At 40.8% G+C, this 27,179-nt stretch overlaps 3 protein-coding genes and 1 pseudogene across 4 annotated transcripts; 1 reads left to right on the top strand and 3 right to left on the bottom strand.

Moving 5' to 3' along the window:
* Positions 1–978: 978 nt before the first annotated feature.
* LOC113320608 lies at positions 979–1,820 on the bottom strand. Its single transcript, XM_026568513.1, has 2 exons — positions 1,663–1,820; positions 979–1,455 (listed from the first exon to the last, which is right to left on the bottom strand). Exons 1-2 carry the CDS (start codon positions 1,739–1,741, stop codon positions 1,151–1,153), a joined length of 384 nt encoding a protein of 127 aa, XP_026424298.1. The 5' UTR covers positions 1,742–1,820; the 3' UTR covers positions 979–1,150.
* A 611-nt stretch (positions 1,821–2,431) lies between these two features.
* LOC113320607 (neutral ceramidase 2-like) lies at positions 2,432–7,313 on the bottom strand. 2 transcript variants are annotated; one of them, XM_026568511.1, is made up of 10 exons: positions 7,174–7,313; positions 6,242–6,646; positions 5,568–5,776; positions 5,159–5,476; positions 4,420–4,684; positions 4,051–4,342; positions 3,829–3,954; positions 3,669–3,732; positions 3,378–3,547; positions 2,432–3,223 (listed from the first exon to the last, which is right to left on the bottom strand). In XM_026568511.1, exons 2-10 carry the CDS (start codon positions 6,586–6,588, stop codon positions 2,675–2,677), a joined length of 2,340 nt encoding a protein of 779 aa, XP_026424296.1. In that variant the 5' UTR covers positions 6,589–6,646; positions 7,174–7,313; the 3' UTR covers positions 2,432–2,674. The 2 variants fall into 2 exon arrangements, with proteins under 2 accessions (XP_026424296.1, XP_026424297.1); XM_026568512.1 differs by having other exon boundaries at positions 4,051–4,321.
* Positions 7,314–21,917: 14,604 nt separating this feature from the next.
* On the bottom strand, positions 21,918–25,138 carry LOC113324897 (annotated as a pseudogene).
* On the top strand, positions 24,972–27,051 carry LOC113321397 (pentatricopeptide repeat-containing protein At3g22470, mitochondrial-like). Its single transcript, XM_026569302.1, has one exon. The coding sequence runs from the start codon at positions 26,143–26,145 to the stop codon at positions 27,001–27,003; it is 861 nt and encodes a 286-aa protein (XP_026425087.1). The 5' UTR covers positions 24,972–26,142; the 3' UTR covers positions 27,004–27,051.
* Positions 27,052–27,179: the final 128 nt, after the last annotated feature.

Below are 27,179 nucleotides of genomic sequence, written 5' to 3'. Positions count from 1 at the left end.
AGCTCGAGAAGATTCTTGGTTCGAAGAATCCGGCGGATATGTTTACCAAGGGAGTTACACAAGACAAGCTAAAGCTCTGCAAGGCTTTAGTTGGTCTCTTAGAATGAGGATCTGGGGGGGAGTTGCACTGACATGAAGATGTTTTAGCACAGTCAAATCCAAAGTTGAAGAAAAGGAGAATTGAAGACAATAAATGAGTCTTCAAAATGAGAGATTGTTAGTTAGTTGAAGAATAATCCTAAGTTAGCCGTGACTGTTTTGGGAAAGGGGTTCCTAAAACGGCTAGAAATTCTTGGTGGCCAAGTTTGTAACCTATATAAATAGGTAATTAGGCCTTGTAGAATTGCGCGAAGAAAATTGTATTAGAGAGAAAAGAGAGTTATTTCTTATATAGCTTTTAGGGTAAAAAGCTAGGATTTCGTTGTGAGAGCATATTGTTGAGGAACAAGAGACAAGGTTATCGTTTCGGGTAATTGTTGCGGTGTAACAAAGGGTTTGCTGGGATTCACAGGACGTTGTAATTTTTTTTCTTCATAGTGGATTCGAGTTGGTGCGACTCAAAGTGGACGTAGACAATATGTACAAGTTATATGTATTGGTCGAACATTATAAATCTTGTGTCTTGTGAGTTGATTTATCTTTCTCGTATTATTATAGTTGTTCGTGCTTGGTTTACTTATTATTCATCATGATATCTCAAGATCCGTTATTTCGGGGTTGTCAGTGATTCCATAAGGAAATCCTGACAATTTTTTCTCATGAGGCAGAAGATCAGCCTCCTAGTGAAGACTATTGATCACTCAATTCGATCCAATCAGTATGTGAGTGATTTTTGATGAATGAATGAGTGTTCTCACCACGGACCAACATGAGACAATCTTATTGCCGAAATGATCCTTATTGCCAAAGTTTGATGCCAAAATTGTAATGCAAGAGATTGAGAAGACAGCTCCTACCACGGACCAACATGAGACAGTCTTATTTGAGAAAAAAGTACTTAAATACTAGTGAAACTTTTTATTGATTTTTGTTCGAAATAGGAGTGAAACATCATGGATGTACTGCTTCAAAAGGAGAACAAAAAAAAACATAGATATACTCTCCTCACGCCGGCCACTTCCAAGTACTACTAGGACCATGTTGGATTAATTTAGTGATCCGATGGATTGAAGGAAAGCTTCTGTACGTTACTGCAACAACAGTAGCACTGTAATGTGGCTGAGGCTATAGTATCGCACTGGCTGTGTACGGTCGTGTATTTGCTTCTTCCACACTGCCCCAGACAGTTCCTCTTACACCTTGGGCAAGATATTTTGCTTGTTGCCACTTTTACCACTCCGATATATCCACCGTCAAAATAGCAAACCGCGTTTCCATCGCCTAAATCGGTGGTCATTGCAAGATCCAAAACTGCATCTCCGTTATATGAATTGGCAGTCTGTGCACGATCCCGAACTGCAACAACAAAAACGCTGCTCAAGACCCTCTTTTATGTTATTATAGCTAAATTCAAAGCCAAAGTATAATCAGAAAGTTTGCGAATAAAATCATACACATTTTTCATTTTCATGAAAACGGACCATGAAATGGAAGCCTACCGGACTTTAATTTCCAACTTAATATCATCAAATGCATCTAAAGGGAAAAAACACACATACGTACCAGAGGAAACGGATACAGTAATCAACAGCAAGACGAAAGCAGCAACGAAAATGGGAGAAGCACAAAATAGCTTAGCCATTTTGGTATTAACCAAGAGTATATTCTGAATGAAAATAAAGCACAGTGGGGATGGGTTTAGAGTCTCAAGTGCATGAATCGGCTTTATATAGAGGAAATAAAGGGAGTACTAGCTTCAGATAAGCTTAGCCATTATAATAACATTAGTCAGGAATGGTGGCCGACATTGCTTCGCTGCTGGCTGCTGCTTTATTTTGCTTGAGTGCACCTCGCAAATAATATAATAAGTGCTTCATTTGGCAATCTTATACCGTGGATTAACAAATGTTGATTTTGTCGAACATGAAAACTACTGAGAAACTAGTTTTTACTTTGAGAATGATCTGCATTGGATTGTGCATGTGTTGTCACCCATATTGTCCAACAAATTTCATTTACAAAAGTTTACGATGGTTCTATACATGATTCACAAAACGAAGAAAATTTTGTTGCCAAAACTTGAAACTTTTAATTCATTATCATGTAAAACCAACAACTACATAAGAGGGAATGACGCCCTCCCTAATCTATTATAGAGATAAGAGAGAATCACATTCAAGTTATAATAACATATCCTTTGATCAATTATAGGGCCATGCGTCAGCGGCGGCTTTATTTCTTTATTGCCTATTCAGGTCAGGCATTATTGGAGGATATGTACAGAGCTAACGGTCCAATCCCAAACAACAATTCTCTAACCAACAAGACAATAACCTTACCAAAAAGAGAGTTAACGTTTCATCATTGCACATACCAAGTTCTGACAACAAAAACTTCGGTTTACAATTTCTCCTTCCTCGAACTAATATGTAAGAAACTGTTACAGTATAAATGTAACAGCAAGGGAAATCCTCGGCTACAATCCTTTCTTACTGTCATGGGGGATCATTTACTGAACAAGACTAATTAAACTATACTTATATGCGCTTTAGATTAACAGTACCAGAATATGGTATTATACAACTACAAAGGCGCGGGATGAACCTGTGAAACGGCTGATTGACCCCAACAAGCTCTTTGCTGCACCGAAATGTCTTATTCTATACACACCTGAAACTGCTGATTCCGGAATTATCCAATCTATAGTTGCAAAACTATAAGCACTAAGCTTCATAGGTCTCCACCATTTGAATCGCAGACAGAAATCATCATCGTCATAAGCTGGGACCCATGTATCCTTTCCCTTGAGAATTTCAACTAGTGCAAATGTTCCTTCTGTCATTAGGTCATTCCTTGGACATCCAGTCCAAAAAGTAACACTTACATTGTCCCTCCTGTGGAAGGTGGAGTTTTGAGGAATTTCGGTTTTGACGTCCCCAAATTTGACAGCAAGAGGAGTGATATCTACGACAACTGGTGTGAGCAAGCTAATTTGCTTATTCAAAAGATCTGGAGGTTGGGGACCTGGATTGACAGTTAACCCACTGATGAGAGCCGTCGCCAATTTCTTGAACTCCTGAACGTATGCACTGAGTGTATGTGGGCCATATAGTGTCGAGGCACCCTGAGAATCAAGATAAAAAGCCAGAGAAATGTCTGAAGAATGTAAGCTTATTCACTGACAGAAAGAAAAATCTAGTGCTACGTCGGAGGGTCATTTACCAAACAGAGGAAAATATAAGTTGAACTCATGTGTTTGAACTATACTGATTACTGACCTCATATCTCTGAATTTCGTACTCCTCAAAGGTGGTAACATACTGTGAATATGAATTTGTCAGGCCCGCGATAACAACATGAGTATTGCTGTCAAATTCTCCATGACCTCCACTCGTGAGTACTGCCTTCACAGCATCTCGTAGACGTCTTCCAGCCATGGTGGTAAATTCTGTGGAGTGAGCAGAAAGAAATTACATTCCAGTCAAGCCAGTCCAGACACTAAAAGGAGTCAAAATTAAAATTATGTGTGCACTACTGTACTAAGAGAAAACAAGTAAACCAGCTCCTACCTCCAGGTACGCTGAGAATGACTAGTTGCCCTATCCGCAAAATTTGAATCGGAAGTATTGAAGGCTACACAAGTCATCATAAAATTGAATCAGAAAAAAAGAAAGGAATTTCGCTTCACACAAAAATTTACAGCTAAGAGATGGATATTTTAGAACTTACAGCCCAGTCATACGGTTCTTTCATTTCCCCAGTATCGAGTAAAATAGGCTTTGGATGCTGACAATCTACTTGTTCCTGCCCTGGCTTTTTCAGTATGTTCCTCACCAACCGCCAAAAGGGATTACCCTAACACATTATTAGAGATACCCCAATCACACAAAATGCATAACACAACTCAAAAAAGTATATGGTTAAACAATATGTACTGATCCATATCAATACCTTGACGTCACCTTGTGAGAAGTCAAAAGCTCCTGGCCCATCGGTGGTTCCTGCAGCAAAAGCAAACCCCATTGCAGCAGGGCATGTTTTTACCGTCTGATGTCCTCCACCTTGTTTAGGAATATCAACCTCAAGCTTTGACAAGTCTAAGTATGTATGCCTGTAGTCAATCTTCCCATTCAACTTCTCAGATGCTTTGCTGAACAAATCAGCAGCCTTTCTAAATTGCCTATCTCCGATGATGCGAGTACTCTCAAATTCATCTGGATAACTGCAAGGTACACGACATGATCTTTTTTGGAATGTACATAGATATCAGATGCAGGAAATTAACCTAAATAGAATTAATGAGGCCAGAGGATTAGGTACCCTGGGCCACGACTGTAACACAATTCATTCTTCCCACCGCAGGTACTGTGATTAAATTCACAAGGTAGCTCAGTGTCTATGCAGAAAGCACCAAGCACATTAGGGCTAACGTCTCCACAATTTGACTGGCAAAATGCAGAAACAAAACTAGGCCTGTCAGCCCGCCGAATCGTACTACGAACACGGCTTACAGAACTAAGCAGTCTTGTAGCAGGTCTTCCACCAGAAGACTCAAAGGAGGCAGCAAGCACATTTAGTTCTTCATCTGAAAGAAAGGTTTTCCAAACATTAAATGGTGAAGGGGGGCAGATGAAAATGTTGTTTCTTCCATGCAATCTTACCATGATAGAACAAAGAATCAAATTGGTCTCTTGACTTGAGAGTACCACTACTATTTGCTAGGAAAAATGCGAATGCACCAAGTCATGCCAAATTGAAGTAAGAATCTACACCCTCATAATTAACTAACATTATAAAAGGAAAATCTTTTTGCATTTGCTGTTTAACATATTTTTCGCAGACAATCTAGAATGCAGTCTGCATCAGTGCAAGTGGAACGGGCTATAAACTATTGTTACCAATTATCCCGTATAGTCTGCATTAGTGCAAGTGAGACAGACAAACAGACATTAACATTACTTCTACCAGAAAAAGAAACCGACCGAACATAACACAGATATTTCTACCAGCTAATCTCCTAACTCTAAATAGTTAACATGCTAGGATTTGTGGAACTTACGATTTCTACGCAGATGAGAAACTATGCTTGAGACTCTTCTAGGGATCCCATTAGATGAGCCTTTCTTTTCGGCCCAGTCTTCCATGAACCTTGCAGCGGCACCTTTGTTGTCTCCACTGATCAATCCATTTGTACGACTCATCGAAGTCCCATGAGTTGGAAACCAATTGAAGCTGCCAACCGGGCCCCATTCATTATCCACAAACTTCAGGAGGGTCATTTCTTTATCAACATTATACTTGTATTTATTCCGCTCAGCTAAGGGATTGTTGAGATAAGCACTAGGACTACGGCTTATACCAGCATCTAAGAGTTCGCCTGTAAGCAGACATGGCACTCTCATAATAGATGTCATCTTGCTAGAATGCAACAAACCAAGGGATGTGAAGATACAAGTCAACAATCATACCTTTGTTTACAAAAACTGAACCTGGCTGGAGATTTTCATGAGCTATTATAACACTTTTCTCAATACCATCAACAACAGCATCAAATGACTGACGCACAAAACCAAGAGATGTCACAATGTAAACAACATACTGAAGATAACCGCCAGGGCCTGCATGAGTGTGAATACCACTAATAGCCACATTCTGGTCGGTGTACAAATCTCCGTACCTAACAAAGGAAATGTATTACTGAGGTTAGCCCTAAAGTTAGACCAGAGAAAGAATTACTAGCAAATTCAACAAATAGACTACTACCAAGACTTAATAATATATATATAGATATAATGAAAACGAAGCTAGTTCGACTGTACTTCCAGCAGAATAACTTCTACTTACAATGAGGTTAGAAATCTGAATGTCTTAGTTTGGCCAAACAACTTTGACAAAAGTTCAGGTGAAGATAATAGAAAAACCGTAAACCTTGATCTAGGCATTCGCTAGATTGCAAACCACAACCAAATTGCCTTGCAAACTTCTTACTAACATAAAAATCAACTAACTAGTCAAAATACAAAGTTGACGGTGCAAAATCTTGAAAGTACACCAGGAGTGATCTCATAGCTTCAGCAGTTAAAATTTATATACTGGATATGCGATTAGATGCAGTGAACAAAACAACACTAGATAAGATTACCTTGTCTTTAGTCTCTCAAGTACTTTAATTGTCACGATTTGTGAGGCCATACACGCATCAAGATTAACAAATAGCACCCTCTTCCCCTTGGGCTCCGCAACAATAAAAGTACGAGCCCTCAACCTGAAGTGAACTCCAGAAGTAACCTGTTCCGTATTTGCATACCCCATCATGTTAACATCTGCTGCAGGTCCAGTTATGTCATAGCTTCCGAGTCCAATCAAATACTGGGACGAAGCCGAGAACGTTACTATACAACACTGTGAGAATATCATCAGAGAGAACCAGAAGGCGATGCTATTGCACGGCTTCCGTCCACCGCCATAATAATAGGAGAAAATCGCCATACTTCTCTAACTGACACTATAAGTCGTCGTCACTAATCACTATATCCTTGACATTATCCTTCAAACAAAGATCACAAGAAGAAACAAATTCACAGTCCGCATAGTTCAAAACAACAACAATTTTACAAGCTAAAAATCGCAAAGAGGAAGCAATCCTTACTCAAGTAACAACAACAATTTCAAACCGCAACTACTTCAAAAACATACCCAATCTAACAAAAAACTAAAGAGAAACAAACCCATCCCACCGGTACAAGCAAAAAAAAAATTAAAAAATCCAGTTCACGAAATTCACGAACCATTTTCGGACATTAAGCCTAGAAACAAAAAAAGAAAAAAAAACATACCAACAAATTTTGTAATCTAGTTCGAGTAAGTTATAATGTAGTTGTATTCCGGGAGAAGGCGATGAATAACACTAAATCAGTGATAGAAATGAAACTCCAAAGCGGAATTCTAACAAGCATTTTAACAAAATCACAAACAAAATCTCATTTCTCAAATTCTAAGCATTCAATTTAGCAAAATTCAAAATCATAATCAATCAGAACTGCAAGAAATCAATCTGGGGAAAAACATGAGTACCTTGTTTGAAATAATTGTTGGTGTGTAGAGAAAATGAAGGTTTTAAGGAATGAATTTGAAAAACCTAAAACCAACCTGCTTTTGATCTGCTATTCAATTTCAATGGAGTAGTCACTCTCAAGCAAAGAAATAATCAATGAATGGAATATTTAGGAGTGGTACTATATATAGGTAATGTTCTGGTGCTTGGACGTTTGTAGAATAATTATTATGGTCCCGTTTTTGACGCTATCTACAACGACTTTTACTGACTGAGTGAGTGAGGGAGTCGTCAGATTGTCCCACTACCTGTAAATACAGTTCCGTGTTTAACTCTCAGGCAGTTGAGGAAAGTAATTATGTGACTTAAATACCCCTGTTTGGACCAAGAATATCAAAAATTTCAGTAGAATTTAAGCAAAGAAAAGTGTGGAGTATCACGATATTCAGGTCTAATGATTTCAAAGTTGCAATTCCAAATGACGTTCTTAGTTTTCACAGTTACTTTATCTTTTATTGTGAGCACACAAACCTGCGTGAGGGTCCGATCGCTCACAATCAATCATTATCATCTAAAGAGATTGTGATGATGATATCCTAGTGTTGATTCATTGGCTCAAAATCTTCGGGTTTATCATGGCCTCATCTAACAACTCCATGCAAGGCGTTTGCGCATGGGATATAAGTATTAAGGAAAACAAAACATATAAGTAAACATCCATGGAGCTAAATAAATGTAAAGTGCTGAAATATAAATAAGACCCAGGTTTACGTGGTTCAGCACTAAGGCCTACATCCACGGGGTTTGTTGTTTTACTATGTTCTTCCCGGTTACATGAATAGTCGAATGACTTTTGGGTTTACATGTTTCTCTCTTCTTAGTGATTAACTTACCCTTGCAATCTCTCTCTCTCTCTCTCTCTCTCTCTCTCTCTCTCTCTCTCCTTCTCTCCCTGATTTTTCCGCCTCCCTTCCTCTTGGTGGAGATTGGGTATTTATAAGGTTAGAACGTGGGACCCATCTCTGAAGACCGTTGGAACCTTATCTTCTTGTGTCCTTGCGTCCATCACGCGGAGGTCTGTGTTTGCCCCTTGATCCCGCAGAAGCATCCTCGCTCGTTCCACAGGTTGGTCGACACGTACACTGCTCAGAGTGTTTAATGCGGGTAGTTGAGGGGTCTGCTCGTGTCAGACAAGTGTCTTCTGCCCCTTTCAGTCCGTGTCAGCTAACTTTCTCTCCACCGTTGATCTTAGCTTCTCTTTTGGGGATGAGATAAAGTAACTCCTCGGGGTTTATTTGGTGTTTCGTGACGCATCATGTTTTGATGTTTTGGCCTGCATGCTTTCCACGTATCTTTTTATATACACGTGTCTGATAGTGAGATATATGTGTACACAATTTGCCCCTTTTCTTCGGGCTTGAATGACTAATGGGTGCCTTGAAGAAAAACTATCGTCGCATATTCTTCTCACTCCTAATAACTTCTCCTAGATACTTGGGCACGTCTTTTATTCGTGCATTAACTGCTTATGTAACGGGCACGTTTCCCATTCCTCCCTTAATTTCTTTCTCTTTCTTTCGGGTATTTTAAGGATAGAAAGGAAATTTAATTTCATTCTTCCTAAACGCTCTCTCATGTTTTCATTCTTTTTTTCAGCCCTTAAATTTTCTGTCTGTCTTCATTGAACCTGTGACCTTAAATTCTCTGTCAGTCTTCATTGCACCTGTGATCTTAAATTCTCCACCTTAGCATTAATCACGCCCGCTTCCCCTGTTTGTTTCTTCTACTGCTGTTTTTGCCGGTAAGTTTTTCTTTTCTTTATTTCCACTGTTTCACGCTGTGTTGATTTGTGAATTCTCTGCTACTGTTGTTCCTTGTTTGTGATGAAGGACTTCTTCTGATGCTTGCATACTAGTTTGCCCCTGTTCTTCATCTTAAATTAAGGAAGACACTACTTCGAGGGTGTGAATTTTATGAAATTTTGAGCATGTATACTAATTTTAGGGTTTCTGCGTTATCGTGTGTGTATTGCTATGGATGTGGTTTTTTGATCTTTGGTAATGTTTTTGATTGTGTGTAACTTGTTCTTGATTTTATTCTTTTCGCAGCCATGTCTGACCGTCCGCGGCTTACTTATCAGACTCCTGATTCTGGGCTATCGAGATCTCCTCCGCGTCGAGAGTCTCAAGATGATGTTCGTCGGAGTCGAGTTTCTTCTGGAGCGAAAGCCTCGTCCTCTAGGGAAGAGATTCCTCCGACAATTCCGTCTGGTTCCCGAAGAGTCTTCGATCGCTCAGCGGCTCGTCCTCGTGATGATACTAGGAGTACGCAGGCTCCGCCCCGCGCTGTTGCTTTTGACATTCCTCCTCTACGTACGTTCGTTAGTGCCCGAGCATCATCTGCGGTCTTCTCCAACTTTTAAAGGGAAGAATACGAAGGGTGTAGCTCCTAGGGTTGAATCTTCAAAGAATCCCCCCGTGAAGAGAAAAGCTTCGGAAGCGTTCGTTAGTTCATCCGGCCCCGCCGAGGAGGATGAGGCTGCTCCCTTGATACGCAGTGTCTCTGTTAGCAGGAAAAAAGTAACCTTCAAGCATATCGATCTCGAAATATTCAAGGAAAAGCATGAGCTTCAAGCCTTCGGGGTTCGTTTCTATGCCCCTGAGGATGATATTACGTATGAGCTTATCTCCAAGTATGAGTTCGATGAATTTCATTTGTTAACGACGGTTGGAGCATTCGAAGCTGGTCTTATGCTGCCGTTGTACAAATCAGGTGATTCCTTCTACTATGACGTGCTCGCTAGTCGTGAGGGCTCTTCCACCAATACTCACAGCCGTTCCGTATCCCAACTATCGGGGAATTATCTCCGCGCCCTGAAGGAATGCTATCTGCGGAGTAAGGGGGAAACGTCGATGACTTGTTACGTCCCCAATCCCATGGAGAAGGAATGGTATACTCCTGAGAATTTCAATAACTCCTTCGGTGATTACGTCAATAGTAGGAATCGCAAGCCGTGGAGTGTCAGCCTTCGGAATCTCCCTGCTCCTCGGGGCGAGATTCGTCTGTTAAATGAGGTCAGCGATGCCAAGCTGAAGTATGTTCCTGGCACGGAGGCGTCTAGTCGTCGGAAACTCTTCCCCGCGCGAGAGAGGATCAAGCGCGATCATGACTACGAGTGGCACGCCACCGTTATCGAGATAGTTGGTCCGTGGGCTTACGGTTGGATTCCTGGTCCCCGCGGTTGGCGGCCTACCGAGAATAGTAAGCCGCGCGAGTCTCCTCCTGTTCGCTATGGAGATTTCTGACCCTGGCGTCTGAACTTTGCGGGTATGAATTTTCCTTATGCCCTTGACGTCGTAGAGGGAGACGAGGAGGAGGTTCCGGTGCTATACTCCACCGAAGAATACCTCAGCTGCTCAGGTACGCGGATTCTAGCTGCGCTTCTTTTTTAGAACTTCATCAGTCGGGAAAAATAATTCTTTTTGTGGTGTTGGTTTCAGGTGTTGAAGAAGAAAAAGATTAGGCCGAAGCAGTCTTCTACTACGGTGATGGGCGAGGTTGAGCCCAAGAAGAAGTTACTAGTCCAGTGAACGAAGAGTTTGCTGAGGATGAGATTACAGATGGGGAGGAACGTACTGGTACCTCCCCTATCAATGTCGAAGAAGAGGTCTTCGCTGGTCATGCTGGTGATGAAGGAAGGAACAAAGCCGTGGTGGCTGATGACTGTTATCGGGGATGTTTCCGTCCCTGCTGGTGATGTCGCGGATACCCTTCCCACTTCTCAAGAATTTTCTTTTGATCGGATGTTCCACGGGGGAGTTCTTTGACGAAGCCCTCGATTTTCCCGAGGACTTCTCTTTACTTTCCCCCAATGATGATTGGGATGTTCTTGGTGGTGATGGTAATGGGACGCTACTGTAGAAGATGTTGGTGCGGAGGAGCTGCTGTGCATGTAGGCGCGGAGGAGCATGCCAACATTGTGCTGAGGGGGTCGTGTCAGAGAAGGGAAAATCTGGTTGATGCGCCTGCTGATAATCTTCCCCAGTCGCCGACGTCTGAGGGTGAGGACGCCATCATGGATTGGTTAAGGAAAAGAATCTTCTATTTGTTCTCATCCCGCTCCTGTGTTGCTGGGGAAAAGGAATCAACGCGTATACCCGTCGCATGATGGAGATGTCTTCTAAGGCGCGGTGTCTGAAGCCTGGGGAAAAAGGTTGACTGTTCCCGAAGCTACCCTTGTGCCGGAGCCTCCTACTTCCGTTGCCGATATGATGGCCATCGCCGACGGGTATCAATATGGCTTTCCGCAGCAGCGTGTGCTGGAGGTAAATTTTCGTACATACTTCTACGTGACGATCGATGCTTCGGTGAAATAATGTTTTGTCATCTTGATGTGTAGATGATGAGGAGTGAGCATTGTAACCACGTGCTGTATCAGTTCTTCAAAGCGAAATCTCTGAAGCTCGAGGCTAAGCTTCGTCACGAGAAAAGGAATTATCTGCGGCTGAGGTGGAAATAGAAGAACTGAAGAAAAGCCTTAAGGAGAAAGAAAGCTGGGTGAAGCAGAGGCCGGTCTTCGTTCAGAACTTGTTGCAGTGCGCGCTGAGTTAGAGCAAACTCGTAGCCAAGTTTCCACTTTCACAGGTTTGGTTCTTTTCCCTCGCGTATGTCGTCATTCTTCTATTTCTTAGTTGTTCTGTCTGAGTCTCCCACCCTATCTCCAGTGGGTGGCGTCCCCGAGCTGATATGGCTTCGAAACGAAAGAGCTCGGCAAAAATCTCGTATTAGAGATTTGGTTGAGAAAATTAAGAGTGAAGCTAAGAAATGGGATGCTCGGGCTGAGGTATGGCGCGCGCGGCATGTCATGATCGTGCTTTATTTAATGGCACACTGCTGTGGACCGTGATATCTGCGGGAAGCCCGTGAGCGTACTTCCTTGTTGGATCTAGGATTCAGCTGCTGGAAGAAGAATTACAGACGGCTCGATCCATTCCTCTTTCAGGGGTCCAGGATAATATGCTCTGTCTTGCCAGAGAAAGAGATGATGCTCGTGCTGAAGTCTACGCTTCAGCAATGCTTTCCGCGTCCCGTGCCGACGTAGCTCGTCATGCTGAGTCTGAGAGGAATCTTGAAGTGTGCATGTACAGACTCAGCAAAGGGGTCTCAGAGATAAATAAAGAGGTCGACCACCTTCGTCATATGGACTCGATGAAGCAGGTAGAATTAGATGCCTGTCAATTTACTCTCACCAACCTTCAACTAGACTATAAGAAATTATCCGCGGAATATGACCATCTTGATGAAGCGCGAGATGCGGTTGTTAATGAGTATGAAGAGGCTTCGGCTTGTGTCGAAGGTATAATCCCATTTCATCGAGTGTGACCTTGTTTTTTTCTACGCTAACTCCGTGGTGTTGTCTTTTTCAGAGCTCGAGGGACCTTCGCGTCACAAATGAAAAACTTGAAAAGGCTCAATCTTCCTTAGCGCAGCAGGAAGAACAGACCAATCATTTCAAGAATTTAGCAGCAACCCGCGAGGAGGCCGTTGGTGCTGCTTCTAGAGAAGTGAATCGGCTATCTTCGTTATTATCCCAAGCCCAACAGCGGACAACAGTTATTAAGCACAAGGCTCGTTGTCAATTGGCTGAGGAGACGAACAAGATGCTGGAGAGGATAGAACTTGGCCTAAGAACGACATGGTCTCGTGAAGAACTATCCTCGTCGTCCGTTCCTTCTGCCTTGCCCAGCTCCTCGGGCCCTCTTCTGGTGGGAGCGTCCCTTCAAGTCTTCGGAATAATCCTGCCGATGGGGCGCATCTAGGTAGAGACCGCAGCATTTGTAGGGTCCGCGGCATCATTATACTTTTTGTAATCATGTAACAAGATATTTTTGCTGATATCCTGTAAAAGGAATATTTTTTGATGTGTATCCTTGAATTGGCCTTTCACTTTTGTAATCATCCTTTATATGAAATGATCCTTTCTTGATATACCTGCAATGTTGGTTTGTTTTTATTTTAAGCATTTGTGAAAAAACAAAACAAAAGTTTTTAAGTGTTTGAGTGCGATACTGAAGGAAGGTACCTTCGTGATCGTCTTGAGACCTGTCCCCCGCTGGCGAATCCTGGGCCAGAGGATTCCCAGACGGTGGGGGCCGGGGCAACGTTCTAGGATATGGGATTAAAATATTTACACACCCATTCCGTCGACCCGTTGCCTTAAGATTGGTTGGGTATCTCTTTCTGCTGGGTGCCTTCCCCCTGGTCCTACACTTATGGACACTGATGGGGGAGCCCTGAGAGATTGTAGATTAACTACTTTCCCCAATATTGTCGTAGATTCCTGACTTGATAATTTGAAAGCTTGTTTGATTGATAAGTTGAGGCCTGCAATTCCTCTTCCAGAGATAGAAACATGTGGAGCGGTCAGGCTCCCTTCTTCTTCTGGTACACTCCAAGCAGATTCAATCTGCGTTGCTCTATGGGAAGTATGGTTTGAGCCACTTAGCATTCCAAGGATGCCGGAGGACCTCGCCTTTTAGATTACGAAGGTAGTAGGAACCGTTACCCGCAACGTCGTGTATTATAAAAGGTCCTCCCCATGTAGGTGCTAACTTTCCCCATTTCTTTTCTTGCTGATACCGTGGGATTGTTCTCAACACATACTGTCCCTCTACAAAATTCCGTAGCTTTACCTTTTTGTTGTACTCCCTTGCTAGTCTTCGTTGATAATTTTCCATCTTTTGCAATGCTACTTCCCTTCTTCCTTCCAAGTCGTCCAACCTTTCTAACATCATATCTGTTGTGAGGTTTTTCTCCCAAGCTTCGGTCTTCGTGGTTGGCATGAGGATTTCCGTAGGTATGACTGCTTCAGCTCCATAAGTTAGAAGAAACGGGGATTCCCCGGTGGCGGATCTTCGTGTTGTCCTGTATGCCCATAAACATTGTGCAGTTGTTCGCACCATCTTCCCTTATGCTCGTCTAATTGTTTTTTGAGTATAAGGGCGAGGGTCTTGTTGGTAGCTTCCGCTTGTCCGTTGCTTTGAGGGTATATGGGGGTGGACTTGTTCTTTCTTATTTTGAAAGTATCGAAGAGCATGTCTATATTTTTCCCTGTAATTGCTTGCCGTTATCAGATACAATTTCAGGTATACCAAATCTGCAAATGATGTTCTGGAATATGAAAGTAAACACATCCGCGTCTCTGATCCTGGCCAAGGCCTTAGCCTCCACCCATTTACTGAAGTAGTCCGTGGCTACTATCAAAAATCGTCTTTCCCTGATCCTTCGATGAAAGGCCCGACGATGTCTACGCCCCATTTTGCAAATGGCCACGGGCTATCGAGAGTTTAACATTGTGCCGGCGCGTGGATCTTTTTTGCGAAGCGCTGACATTCTTCACATCGTCGGGACATCCTCGCGGCATCTGTATCATTGTCGGCCAGTAATATCCTTGCGTTTTTGCTTTGTCAGCTAGTGATCTCATGCCGCTATGATTCCCCGCGTCACCATAATGGATATCATTTAGAATTCGATGCCCCTCTTTCCGGGACAAGCAACGTAGTAATGGTCCAAGGAAGGATTTCTATACAGGACCCCATCCCGAAGATCATATCTTCCCACTTTGGAGAGTATCTTCCTAGCTTGTTTCTGATCCGCAGGTAAGCTTCCTTTTTCGAGAAGGCATGTATGTCACCCTCCAGTCATCTTCGTTGCTGAAGTCTTTCTTGATTTGCTCTTGACAGGATATCCTCTTCGTCAAAGTCATTATGGATGTCTTCTCCTACCTGGTCTTCGATATTTTCTTCCACGTATCTTGATTGGTAGCGAAGGAGAATTGAGATGCAATCGAAGGCTCGTATACCCTTGCTATTTTAATAGCTTCGCATTTTTATCCCTCAGCATGGATGATATATATGCTAGGGCATCCGCGTGCCTGAGGTCCCTTCTGCATAAGTGCCGGAACTTAATGTTCGGGATTTGTGATGCCAATGTTTGGACCAAGGCCATGTAAGCTGAAAGGGTGTCATCGTACACATTATACTCGAGCCCTATTTGCCGTATGACAAGCTGCGAATCACTTGTCAGCCTTACATCGCTTACCCCCATCTCTATTATTATACGTAGGGCATGTACGACAGCTTCGTATTCAACAATGTTGTTGGTATGCTCTTTGAATTCCAATCTAAGTGCCTGTATAATCCTTTCTCCAGTTGGGGTGATAATGACAATGCCTATTCCTGCTCCTTCCTTATTTTTAGATCCGTCGACAAATACTTCCCATTGTCTTTGACTCGTAGGTTCGAGGATATCCATTGGATCCTTGATTTCTTCCTCGGCTTCTGGTATTCCCTTAATCTCTTCGTCGTTGTCAAGGGGGAGGTCTGCTAAGAAATCTGCCAGAACTTGGGACTTCTGAGAATGTTGAATTTCATGAATGATGTTGAATTGGTCCAGATGGGTGTTCCATTTGGCTATTCGGCCCACTTTTCCCGTGCTTTTGAGGACTGCTTCCAATGGTGCTTTGCATGGTACCCTGACGAGGTGAGTTAAGAAGTAGGTTCTCAGTTTTTGGGTAGCCCATACCAGTGCGAGGATGAGTTGTTCAATCTTAGTATAATTTCTTTCCGCAGAATTGAGTGTCTTGCTGACGTAATAGATAGGTTGTTCTACCTTTGTATTGGTTTTGACTAATACCGCGCTGACTGCGTCCTCCGTTGCTGCTATGTACAGTGCCAAAACCTCATCAGGGTCTTATTTTGCACAACATCTATTTAATCCAAAGTAAAATGTGTGCTCAATTTTGTGGCCGAATTCGTTTCTGATTGTCGCTTTCTGGCCATTGATTTTCTGGGCTCAAGATTTAGAATAACGTCGAAGGGCAAATTTTTGAACCCGTTTTATCTTCCAAACTTAATTTTCCATGGTCTATTCTAGTTGATAATGTGGCATTGAATTGAAAGGCAGAAATCCTCCATCATATACTTGCTCTAAGCCACTGATAACGAGAGATGTATAGTTTGCGTCGACGTGGTGTTGGTGTTTTAGTTGATTAAACTTAAGCAAGAGATCAAGAAAGATAAGAAATGGACTCACTACTACCACTACTTTGTTGGCACCAACACTTATCGGGGAGAAGGCTGATTTAGGGCATACCAAGTGAAGACAAAATAGGGATGTAAATATCAAAGTGAATAACTCCTTAGCCAAATATTTTTTGTAATGACGAATCTGCCCTTTTAGGATTAGTGTTAATTAATAATTAGTTATAATAATTCTGGTTAGAGAGTAATGATTAATGATTAGTGATTAAGATAATTTAGTTATATATGTTTGAGTAGATGAAAATTTTTTAGGAAGAAAAAAAAAGTTCGGATTTTTTTTTGAGGGGAAGGGGAAAGTGAGAAAAAAGCTTGTATTTTGATTCAATGGATAAAGAGGGTCAATCTTCACCAAAAAAACCTAAGAAAATACACATCAACTACAACAATGATTCTCAAATGGCTTATTTCTTATATTATGAGAATGATTTTACACAAACTCAAGATCAAACACAAACACAAACTCAAACTCAAACTCAAAATGATGATTTTTATGAGCCAAATCCAGTTGACGAGTACATATATGAGGAACCCAATGCTTCTAATACACAGGTACGCTTCTATCTTATGCTCAATCTCACTTCTATAGCTCCGAATTATCAAAAGTTTGGATTTTTGCTTCATGGTTCGGCGAACCAGGATCAGGTTCGGCTGACATCTATCAGCCGAATCAACCAAATGTTGAACGGTTCGGCTCATTATTTGGTTACAGCATGCGCCGAACCCAAATGATGAACGGTTCGGCTCACTGAATCTATTTACAGCATGCGCCGAACCTATAATTTTCAATTCCAACCCTTTTGCTAGACAGTGGTTCGGCTTATATGAAAGTTTCATAGTATGCCGAACTACCTCATGAACAGCCCGGAATAAAAATTATTACAGGTTCGGCTTATATATTCAAAATCGTATAAGCCGAGCATCAATGTGTAAATTTTTGGGTTAAAGTAATGTTATTGGTTCGCTTATATTGAGAACTTCGTATAAGCCGAAACCTCCTAATGTTCAAGGTTCAGCACATAATATTGTTATCGTATGAGACGAACATTATTTTGTTATAATTTTGTTCTTGGTTCGGCACATATTGAGAATGTCGTATGCGCCGAAACCTTTAAATGTTCATGGTTCGGCACAGAATGTGATTGTCGAATGAGCCGAACATTGCTATTATATTCCTTTTCTAGTATTTAACCTTGTGATATTCTTTGTAGATCGTGCTTTCCGGACCCGTAACCATAGAAAATCAACCTGTTCCAGTAGAGATAATTCACGAGGATACCAAGGATCACTTCCAAAATGATTTGGTATGTAAGAACTTGGTGTTTACCTTAATGTTGTAGGAATATTCCGAAGTTTTTCTTACTAATTATTTGTTTTTGAATGAATGTAGAGATGGAAAACTAAATCCGAAGCAGTGGCTTGGGCTGAGGAACACGCGATGAAGATAAATTGTGTACTAGTTAAAGGGCGACAAAGCCGAGTGGATCGGTTTGAATTGATTTGTGAGCAAAGTGGAACTGGCGATAGCAAGGCTAAGAAGGCTAACAAGTCGACTATGCAAACTATTTACAATGCAAGAAATAAGATTAGAAGACTCAATTTTCAAGGTAGGATGGTGATGCAACAAGTGATGTGGTTAGGGGTGAAGCATAACTATGCTTGCCAAAAGAATTTGGATGAGTTTGGTCAAGTCACACACCTTTTTCTTGCCCACCCGGAATGCGTCCAATTGGCTCTATGCTTCCCACAAGTTCTTATATTGGATTGCACGTATAAGACTAACAAATATGAGATGCCGTTGTTGAACATTGTGGGGCATACGTCGACAAAGGAACCGTTCACCGTGGCTTTTTGTTTCTCTTCCCGGAAAAGACGAAAAGAAAGGAAGTTATGTTTGGGGGCTAAAACAATTGAAGTTAATCTTCCCGGAGGGTTCTCTTCCTAAAGTGTTTGTTTCGATCAATATTCATCGTTGATGTATGCTATTAACAAGGTATTTCCCGAAGCATTCAACTTTCTTTGTACGTTTCATATATGGTGCAATGTTAGGAAAAAATGCCAACCGTTAATTCAACCACTTAAGATGAAAGAATTAGAGATTATTGCTAAACTACCGGTGGAGACACGAGTAAAGAAAAAGAAGGAATTCTTGGAACAATACGAACATAATGAGATGTTGTGGGCTTCTTTCCAAGGAGAATGGGACGTTTTGGTATGGTCAATCACTGAGGATGTCTACGAAGAAAATGTAAAAATGCTTATTAACCATTGGAGGACCGACTACCCTGACGTCATTACTTACTTGGATTTCTTTGAATGTGCAGCCCCCAAGTGGACATGTAATTACGTTTTCAAGTGATGAGGATGATAAGCAAGAGGTCAGTGAAGAGGATGAGAAAGAGGTAAGTGAAGAGGATGAGATTCATTTAGGATCTCCATAAAAATGTTTCATGGATTTATCCTCGTATTTTTTGTCTTTTCATTTCTGTGAATGATGAGGATGATATTTTGACTAGAATTGCAGTTACATGTACCCATCAAAACGAAATAGTTGAATGATTTACTTTTTGGTTATGGAATATGTAGTTTTCTAGAAATTGGAACCATGAAAACAGGAGATGGTTCGGCTTGTATCGTTAGTTACAGGATAAGCCGAACCTGACAAAAAATTCTGTGCTTTTTTGTCGTCAGGTTGGGCTTTCATTGAAATAATGCTATATGCCGAACCTGACAAAAAATCAGATTTTTTGACAGGTTCGGCGCATAACGGAAATTACAGGATAAGCCGAACCTTGCATGATTCATGAAAACAATAATTATTATATGATTCCAAATAGACTTTTCAAATTCATTGAAAATGTTGATTACACCCCCGTTACATAATAGCCTGATAAATTTCTAGTCGAATTCTTTTAATATCCAAAACAGGTAATGAGAAACCTTCTAAGAATGTAGTAGTGATCCTTGTATTCGAAATTATTTCCTTTCCATCTTCGCCATTCATGTAGAGCTCGATCTTCAATCTCAGAGTTTGTTTCACCCTTGAGACGATATAGACTCACAATACGAACTAAAGCTATAAAACTGTTTCTGGAATGAAGCTGGCAAAACTGTTATTAACTTATTATCATTGACGGATCAATCGAAATACTCCACATATTCAAGTGTTGTTTAGCTTCTTTTTCCTTCATCTTTTTATAGTATTGTTACCGGGTTGGTCATTGGTCTGTAATATTATGCGTTGGTAATCAGATTTGATTTAATTTTTTCTTCTTCTACCATATATAGCACCGTAATTTTTTGTATTTGTTTCTGAATTGTATCCATATGTAACTCATTTGTTTGTAAGGTTGTAGCGAGGTTTAATGAAGCTTGTCGTATTTAATTTAGTTCTTTTTAAATCACGTATGACATTTTCCTAATCATATTTCTGGTAATGATCTTCGATAATATATTGTGGCCCGCTGAACTTTTGTTCTAGATTCTCCACTGGGAACAACAATTCTTACAATTCTGATAACTCTAACACCGACTGATAAGAGATCATGATCCTTTTAAATATGTTGCTGCAGGTGTGTTGTTTGCACCAAAAGTATCAAGGAGTTCAAGTGTTAGCAAATGATACTTCAACTACTCCTTTGCAAAGGTGTAAACTCAGCTTGAACTCCATCACGGGGATATTTTAACACCCAAAAGATTTGCCATTAGAACACTCAACATCAGGAGCTTGATTTTTGATTTGAAGGCAACATGTTTTTTTGCTGGTTTAGAGTAACTTGGAGCAAAAACTGTAACATCGAGCAAAACTTGTAATGACCTACAAAAGTTATAATGTGAGTTGAAACGTGACTGGGAGTACCTACAAAAGTTATAATGACCTGTGCAGAACCAAAAAAATTATCAATTGAAAGCTCACATTGGTAATCAGTTGAGTTTGTTTTTGCTGCAGCATAATCTTGTTCACGTGGAATAACCCAACAAACCAGTTCTTCCTTTGCCAGGGACTGAAATTCTGTGAGATATAATCCTTTAAAGGTGTAAACTCATCATAATCTTTTTTTTGATCGGCGGAAAGAGAACTATGTATTAATAAGGCGAAAAACAAGGGAGAGATGCCCATGCTTACAAACGACCATGGAAAGATCCAGAAAGAAACCGAAAAATAAGAGATTGTAACAAACTAGAACAACAACCAACTAGCAACAAATAAGAAGGTTCGGCTCATATTACAAAATAGTTAAGAGCCTAACCAAGTTTTCCAATTTTTATTCTCTTACACAGAGAATGGTTCGGCTCATAATACAAAATAGTTATGAGCCGAACCATAATATTCGGCGCAAACCTAATACCATCGAATAAGCCGAATCTAGACTTATGAATTGAATGATGTATTCGGCGCAAAATGGTGTCATACAAATAAGCCGAACCTTCTCATGAAGAATTCATGAAATTCATACAACGCTATTTGGCGCAAAACAATACAACCATACAAGCCAAACCTAACCACATGCAAAATTTCTGAAATTCACAAAACATATTCGGCACAAAACTAACACCATCGAATAAGCCGATCCTAAATATAAGGCTATTACGTAATCGAGTTCGTCTCCTAACGGATTTCAGATGTAAGCCGAACCGTGAATATGCACTTTCAAGGTTCAGTTTCAAGAACGGATCGGCGCACATCTAAGGTTTTTTGTTAGCCGAACCATGCATAAGGCTTGTACGGCCTTGGGTTCGGCTCACAACGGATTTCCAATGTAAGCCGAACCGCTCATATACACTTTCAGAATTCAGTTTCAAGAACGGTTCGGCGCACATCTAAGGGTTTTTGTAAGCCGAACCACACACTGTAACCGTCGAACACACATGTTTTTGACCTAAAAAATCTATCATACCAATCAAAAAAAGCATCAAATAAGAGATGAGTTTGTACAACTAACCTTCTTATTCTCATTGAAGGAGTTGGTTCTTGTTCAATCTCTACTTCCGATTGATTTTGTGGTTGGTTTTGAGTTTGTTCTTCCGGTTGATTTTGAGTTTGTTCGTCAATAGGTTGTTCAATTGATCGGTTAGAACGAGATACTTGCTTACAACGAGCCATTATATAAACGAGTTTAATCGTCGATTAAAATCTCACGAATTGACGATCAATTTCGGCAATGAGATGCGATGAAAAAAAAGAACAAGAGAAGTTCGACTGGTATGGAGAGGGAGAAGAAGTGAAACTGATTTTAGGTTATTGATTATTGGTTTTTTGTACTAGAATTAAGGATATATTAGTAATTTAAAAATACCTAAGGACATATAGGTAATTGCACACCCATATAGGATACCCGTTATCAGGTCACCCTAGTTAGGACTAGTATTTTGTATGCCCGAAAATTTTATCGTATGCCCTAAAACAGCCCTCATCGGGGAAGGCAAATGATTCGACACAACAGATAGTCCAAAACACAAAAGCCACGTGAGTGCTTAGTATCAGTGTGTTGGTTGTAGATCCAAGTCCAACAACAACAAGACCAAGCGTGGAAAACATCCATCATTTTAAATTAATTAACATCCCCAGTTGAGTCCCACTCTCTAGGTTTCTCCACTACTAGAGATGTAGTAGGTACACTAGGAACTACACTACGTCAAGTTTTACATTGCTGAATCCCAACAAAACATGGTATATATGAACAGGAAAATAAAAATCTTCCAGTAGTATCTCTGTTGCATATGCCAGCAGAGTGACATAAAATGAATATTATCGTTCTAACCTATGTACAGCGTAACAGTGAGTGACTAACAAAGGCTTCAGTGATTGAGATCACCAGTAATCGTTGCATGAACATGTACCTTTGTCGAAGTGGTGGAAGCGACTTGCATCCCTGACAATTATTTTACGCCCTGTTATCTGCGAAATTAGCTTTACAGCAATATGACAATCTAAGCAAACACGTAGATTCTTAACTATGTTGATAGGCATCCCTGGTTCTGTATTAAGAAGAGCAAATGTAATAGCAAGTCTCTCGCTATGACTGAATATGAACGATTCTTTCTCCTCTTCTTCCACATTATGCAGAACGCAGCTTGTATCCGCGACATAACCAATCCTTTCCATTTCTCATGTAAATCATTCCACAGCCGGCGCATTTTATCAAACTGTGGGTGTATTTGATCACCCGCCTTGAAAGCGTGCACTTCATTTTTAATCTCAACCCAACTGCATCCTGGAGTTTTCTTCAGCCCCATGCTGCTAACACTTTTTCTCATCTTCCTCACATCACCCCATCTACCTGATTGAGCATAAATGTTGGAGAGCACAACATGATGAGCGGCGTTTTGAGGTTCGAGATTAATTAGGTGACCCAATGCTACTTCTCCTATCTGAACATTAGAGTGCATTCTACTTGCACTTAATAAGGCACCCCAAACAACAGCATCGGCTGCCATTGGCATTTCTGAATGAAGTTCCAAGATTCATCCAGTTCACCCGCACGACCTAGAAGATTCACCATGCAGGCATAGTGCTCTAATTTTGGCTCTATGTGGTGTTCGAGGCTCATAGAATGGAAAACCTTTCTCCCTTCTTCTATCAAACCACCATGTCTGCAAGCTGATAGGAGACTAATAAAGGAAACAGAATCAACTTCAACGCAAGTCTCTTGCATTCGGTGAAAAAGTGCCACGGCGGCCTTGCCAAGTCCATGTATAGCATACCCCGATAGTATTATATTCCACGGTACAGAGCTTTTATCTCTCATCTGATGAAAGTATTCCTCCGAGTAATCCAACCGTCCACATTTAGCGTACATGTCAATGAGACTATTTCCTACGAGTATATTAGATCCAAACCCAGTATGAACTACGTAAGCATGGATTGCCATACCTTGTTTGAGAGCTGCTAAAAACGGTGCTGCTGGAAGAATGGTTATAATAGTGACTAAATTAGGCAAAACACCCTCAGATCTCATCTGGCAGAAAGCAGATATAGCTTCCTTAGCTCTCCCATTCTGCATATAACCTGAAATTATTATATTCCAAGATATTTCATCCTTGTGAATTCAGGCTCATTGAATAAATATTCCACAGTGGTGACACTGCCACACTTTGCATACATGTCTATGAGGGCATTCTTTACATGGATATCAGTTTCAAACCCAAATTTAAGGATTTGCGCATGAATACAGGTCCCTTGCTCTAGCGCGTTCATAGTTACGCATGCTGGAAGAACACCTACCATGGTTCCTGAGTCAGGATAATGACCTGGGAAGTAAGAAAAATATTATGAGCCAAAGTTAATGAAAACAAGGATCCCAAATTGAAGGATGCTAAGAAATATAGAGATTAGAGTGATTGAAGAAACAACAAACCTGCAGCTCGTAATTGATGGAACATCTCCATAGCACGATTACCGTCGCCAAACTGGGCATACCCATTTATCAAAGCATTCCAAGTTATAACATCTTCCTGTGGCAATCGACTAAATAGTGTGTGTGCAAAAGAGAAGAGTCTACACTTGGCATACATAGCTACTAGAGCCGTTCCAGTTGACACATCCAAGCCAATATCAGATTTCAACATGTACCAGTGTATGCTCTTATCCAAGTTAATATCTGATGTCTCTCCACAAGCAAATATTCGGTTTAAGATTTCCTCTTAGCATTTCCCGAAACAAAGACAAGCCTTCTTTTGGATATCCATTTTGTACAAAAGCAGCTATTACTGCAGACCAGACGACAATATCCTTTCGAGGAATGTCCTCAAATATTTGCTTTGCCATCTCCAACTCCCCACACTTCGCATACATTGTCATAAGAGGAGTAGCAACCAAAATATCTGAATCATTTCCAGCTCGAACACAGTACTCATGAATCTCTCTCCCTTTCTCTAAATCTCTTATCTCAGCGGCAGCCAAAAGTGCACTCACTGCTGATACCTGATTCAACTCCATTTTTTCTCTTTTTATGCAATCAAATAACTCCAATGCTTCAACGAAACAACTATTACGAACACAACCAGCCATCATCGTCCTCCATGAAACATCATCTCGACCAAACATCAGACTAAATACCAACCCAGCTGAACCTACATCTCCACATTTCGAGTACATATCAATCAAACCATTCAAAACAAAATGCGGAAACCTTCTCCTGATAACAAAACCATGAATAGCTCTACAAGAATGAACATAAGATAACTTAGAAACAGCAGGTAACAAGTTCAACAAACTCACTGAATTAGGTTCAATTCCAGCTAATTGCATCTTATAAAAAATCCTTAAAGCTTCAAAAGATTCCACACTTTGTGAAAACCCCGCAATCATTGCATTCCAGGCAACAACGTCCAAGTCAGGAATTTTCTCAAACACTTCCTTGGCAACATCTAACCTACCCACTTTACAATAAAAATCAACAAGACCAGTCCCAGCAAAAACATCAGATTCCAGTCCATCCATAACTAGTTCTTCATGTATCCGCAAACCCATTTCTAAATCTAAAGTACCAGTACAACCTTTCAATACAAAAGTGAAGGTATACTTGTCTGGTTTTACACATTTTTCTCTCATTTTCTGATACATAAACAGAGCTTCTCTGTTCAGATTGGTCCTCGTGTAAACTCTGATCAAGAATTCCATAATATAACACTTGGGTTTTCAGAAAAATCAAAGACTAACCGAGCAATGTCTGGTTTATGAAATAACGAGTAAGATGTTACTAAATGGGTATTGATGGAATCATCAAATTTGATTCCTCAAACTAGCAGTTGTGCATGGATTTGAAGGAGAGATTTTAAATCTTCGCATGAATCGTAAAAGTTGCTTGTAATTATGGTTAATTCTTGGGTTCTTTAAGCTTATGGAGGGAAAGTTGTAAGGCCGAGTGACCTCATGTTTTATCATAGTAGACTTGGAGCTTGGCTTGGCTCGGCTCTTGGACAAGGCCCCTCGCTTTTGCATACATTTGAAGGCTAATTAAAACCAAAGGGCGGATTTATTTCCCTCTTCCTTCTTCGCAATGACTATCTTAATCAAAAGGGTAGTCTCTCGATTCTTGGCAGCGCTGCCTCATTCGAAATCCAAGTGGCAGAAACTATGTTTTAACTGGTAAAACCCCATTCGAAATCCAAGTGTGCGATCAGTGCAAGTCTGGTGAAATTAAAAAACTTGATGATGCATTAAGTTACTTTAACATATTAGTTTACATGAACCCTGTTCCGTGTATTGAAACATTCAATCATCTATTAACTTCAGTCTCCAGAATAAGATGTTATCCTCGAGTGTTCCCGCTGTATCAGCGGATGAAGTTGGCTGGAATCCAACCGGATATTTATACGTTTACCATTTTGATAAATTGTTGTTGTCACTTAAGACAGGTGGATTATGGGTTCTGTTTGGTTTCGGAGATTTTGAAGAAGGGTTTTCATCCTAACGTCATAACCTTCACTTCTCTGATCAGAGGACTGTTTCTGCAAGGGAGATTCCGTCCTGCCATTCAACTGTTCGATAAAATGATCGAAAGTGGGGTTCAACCTACTGCAGTCACATGTGGAACTGTCATCACTGGGCTATGTAGAGTGAGTGAAGTAGGCCGTGCTCATGGAATTGCAGGCCGAATGGTATTTCCTATGGGGTGATCATAGACACTTTATGCAGAACAGGGTCGGTGGACGAGGCATTCAATCTCTTCTTGCAAATGACAATTGAACGGAAAATTATCCCAGATGTTGTGGTTTGTAGTTCTTTGATTAATGGACTTTGCAGTTCTGACCGCTTAACTGAGGCTATACACTCTTTGATGACATATCTAGTCGAGGAATTTCTGCCAATGCATCACTTATAATTCTCTGATCCATGCTTTTAGCCAACGTGGGCGTTGGAAGGAAGTGAAGAGATGTTTTGATGAAATGGTGGACAAAGGGATCTCTCGCACTGTAGTTACTTACAATATATTAATAGATTCACTGTGCAAGCAAGGGAGGATGGAGGAAGCTGGTGGGTTGTTTGAGGAGATGATCAACTCGGGGAAAAAACCTAATGTGTTGACTTATAACTCGATGATAGAAGGTATGTGTCTGGCAGGTAGGCTAGAGGAAGCACAGAGATTGTTTGATTCGATGGCGGGAAGAGGCCTGAAACATGATGAGTACAGTTTCGACGTAGTGATTAATGGGTACTGCAAGAACTTTAGGCCGGATGATGCTCTGCAACTCTTCGAGAAAATGAAACAGAAGGGGTTCAAAAGAACACAGGTTACTTACAATACGCTACTGGACGGACTATACCGAGCTGGGAGAGTTAGTATTGCGCAGAGCTTGTTTGAGGAGATGCAGTCTCTTGGTGTCTCTCCAAATATAGTTACATATGATGCCATGTTGGATGGACTTTGGATGAACCGACGTATTAATGAAGCAATGGAGTTATTTCAGTCTATGCAAGGCAAAGGATTAGCTCCTAACGTCATAACATACAACATAATGATCAATGGCATGTGCAAGGAAGGTATGTTATTTGAGGCCGGACAATTGCTGTTTGAAATGGAAAATAACGGTTGCATACAGGATGCTATCACATATGCAACCATGATTAAGGGTTTTATCGAAGGACAATATGTTGAGAAAGCTGCAGAGCTTGTTCAAAAAATGCGCAAAAATTCACCAAGCAAGGCCACTATTTCGCTCTTAGCTAATTCTCTAACTGTGGATCAGCTCAAAAGGTTAGAATTTGTTAAACCTAGATGTAATAAAGGGGAGTTTTGGCCTGATTGACTAGTCACAAAATGCTTTTGTTATCTGGAACAGCTGCTAGGATTCTTGTTCTCGTCTTACAACTTATTAATGCATAAGTAAAACATGGAATTGCCATATGATTCTTAATTTCCAAAATAGAACCATGTAACGACCAGTGCACACTAGATTTTTTCCTCGTTAAACTAGTGTTTCAT

Source organism: Papaver somniferum, chromosome 11 (genome assembly GCF_003573695.1).
Source record: "Papaver somniferum cultivar HN1 chromosome 11, ASM357369v1, whole genome shotgun sequence".
NCBI lineage: Eukaryota > Viridiplantae > Streptophyta > Magnoliopsida > Ranunculales > Papaveraceae > Papaver > Papaver somniferum.
The sequence above is the reverse complement of the archived record's forward strand: the minus strand, read 5'-3'. Positions and strand labels throughout refer to the sequence as shown.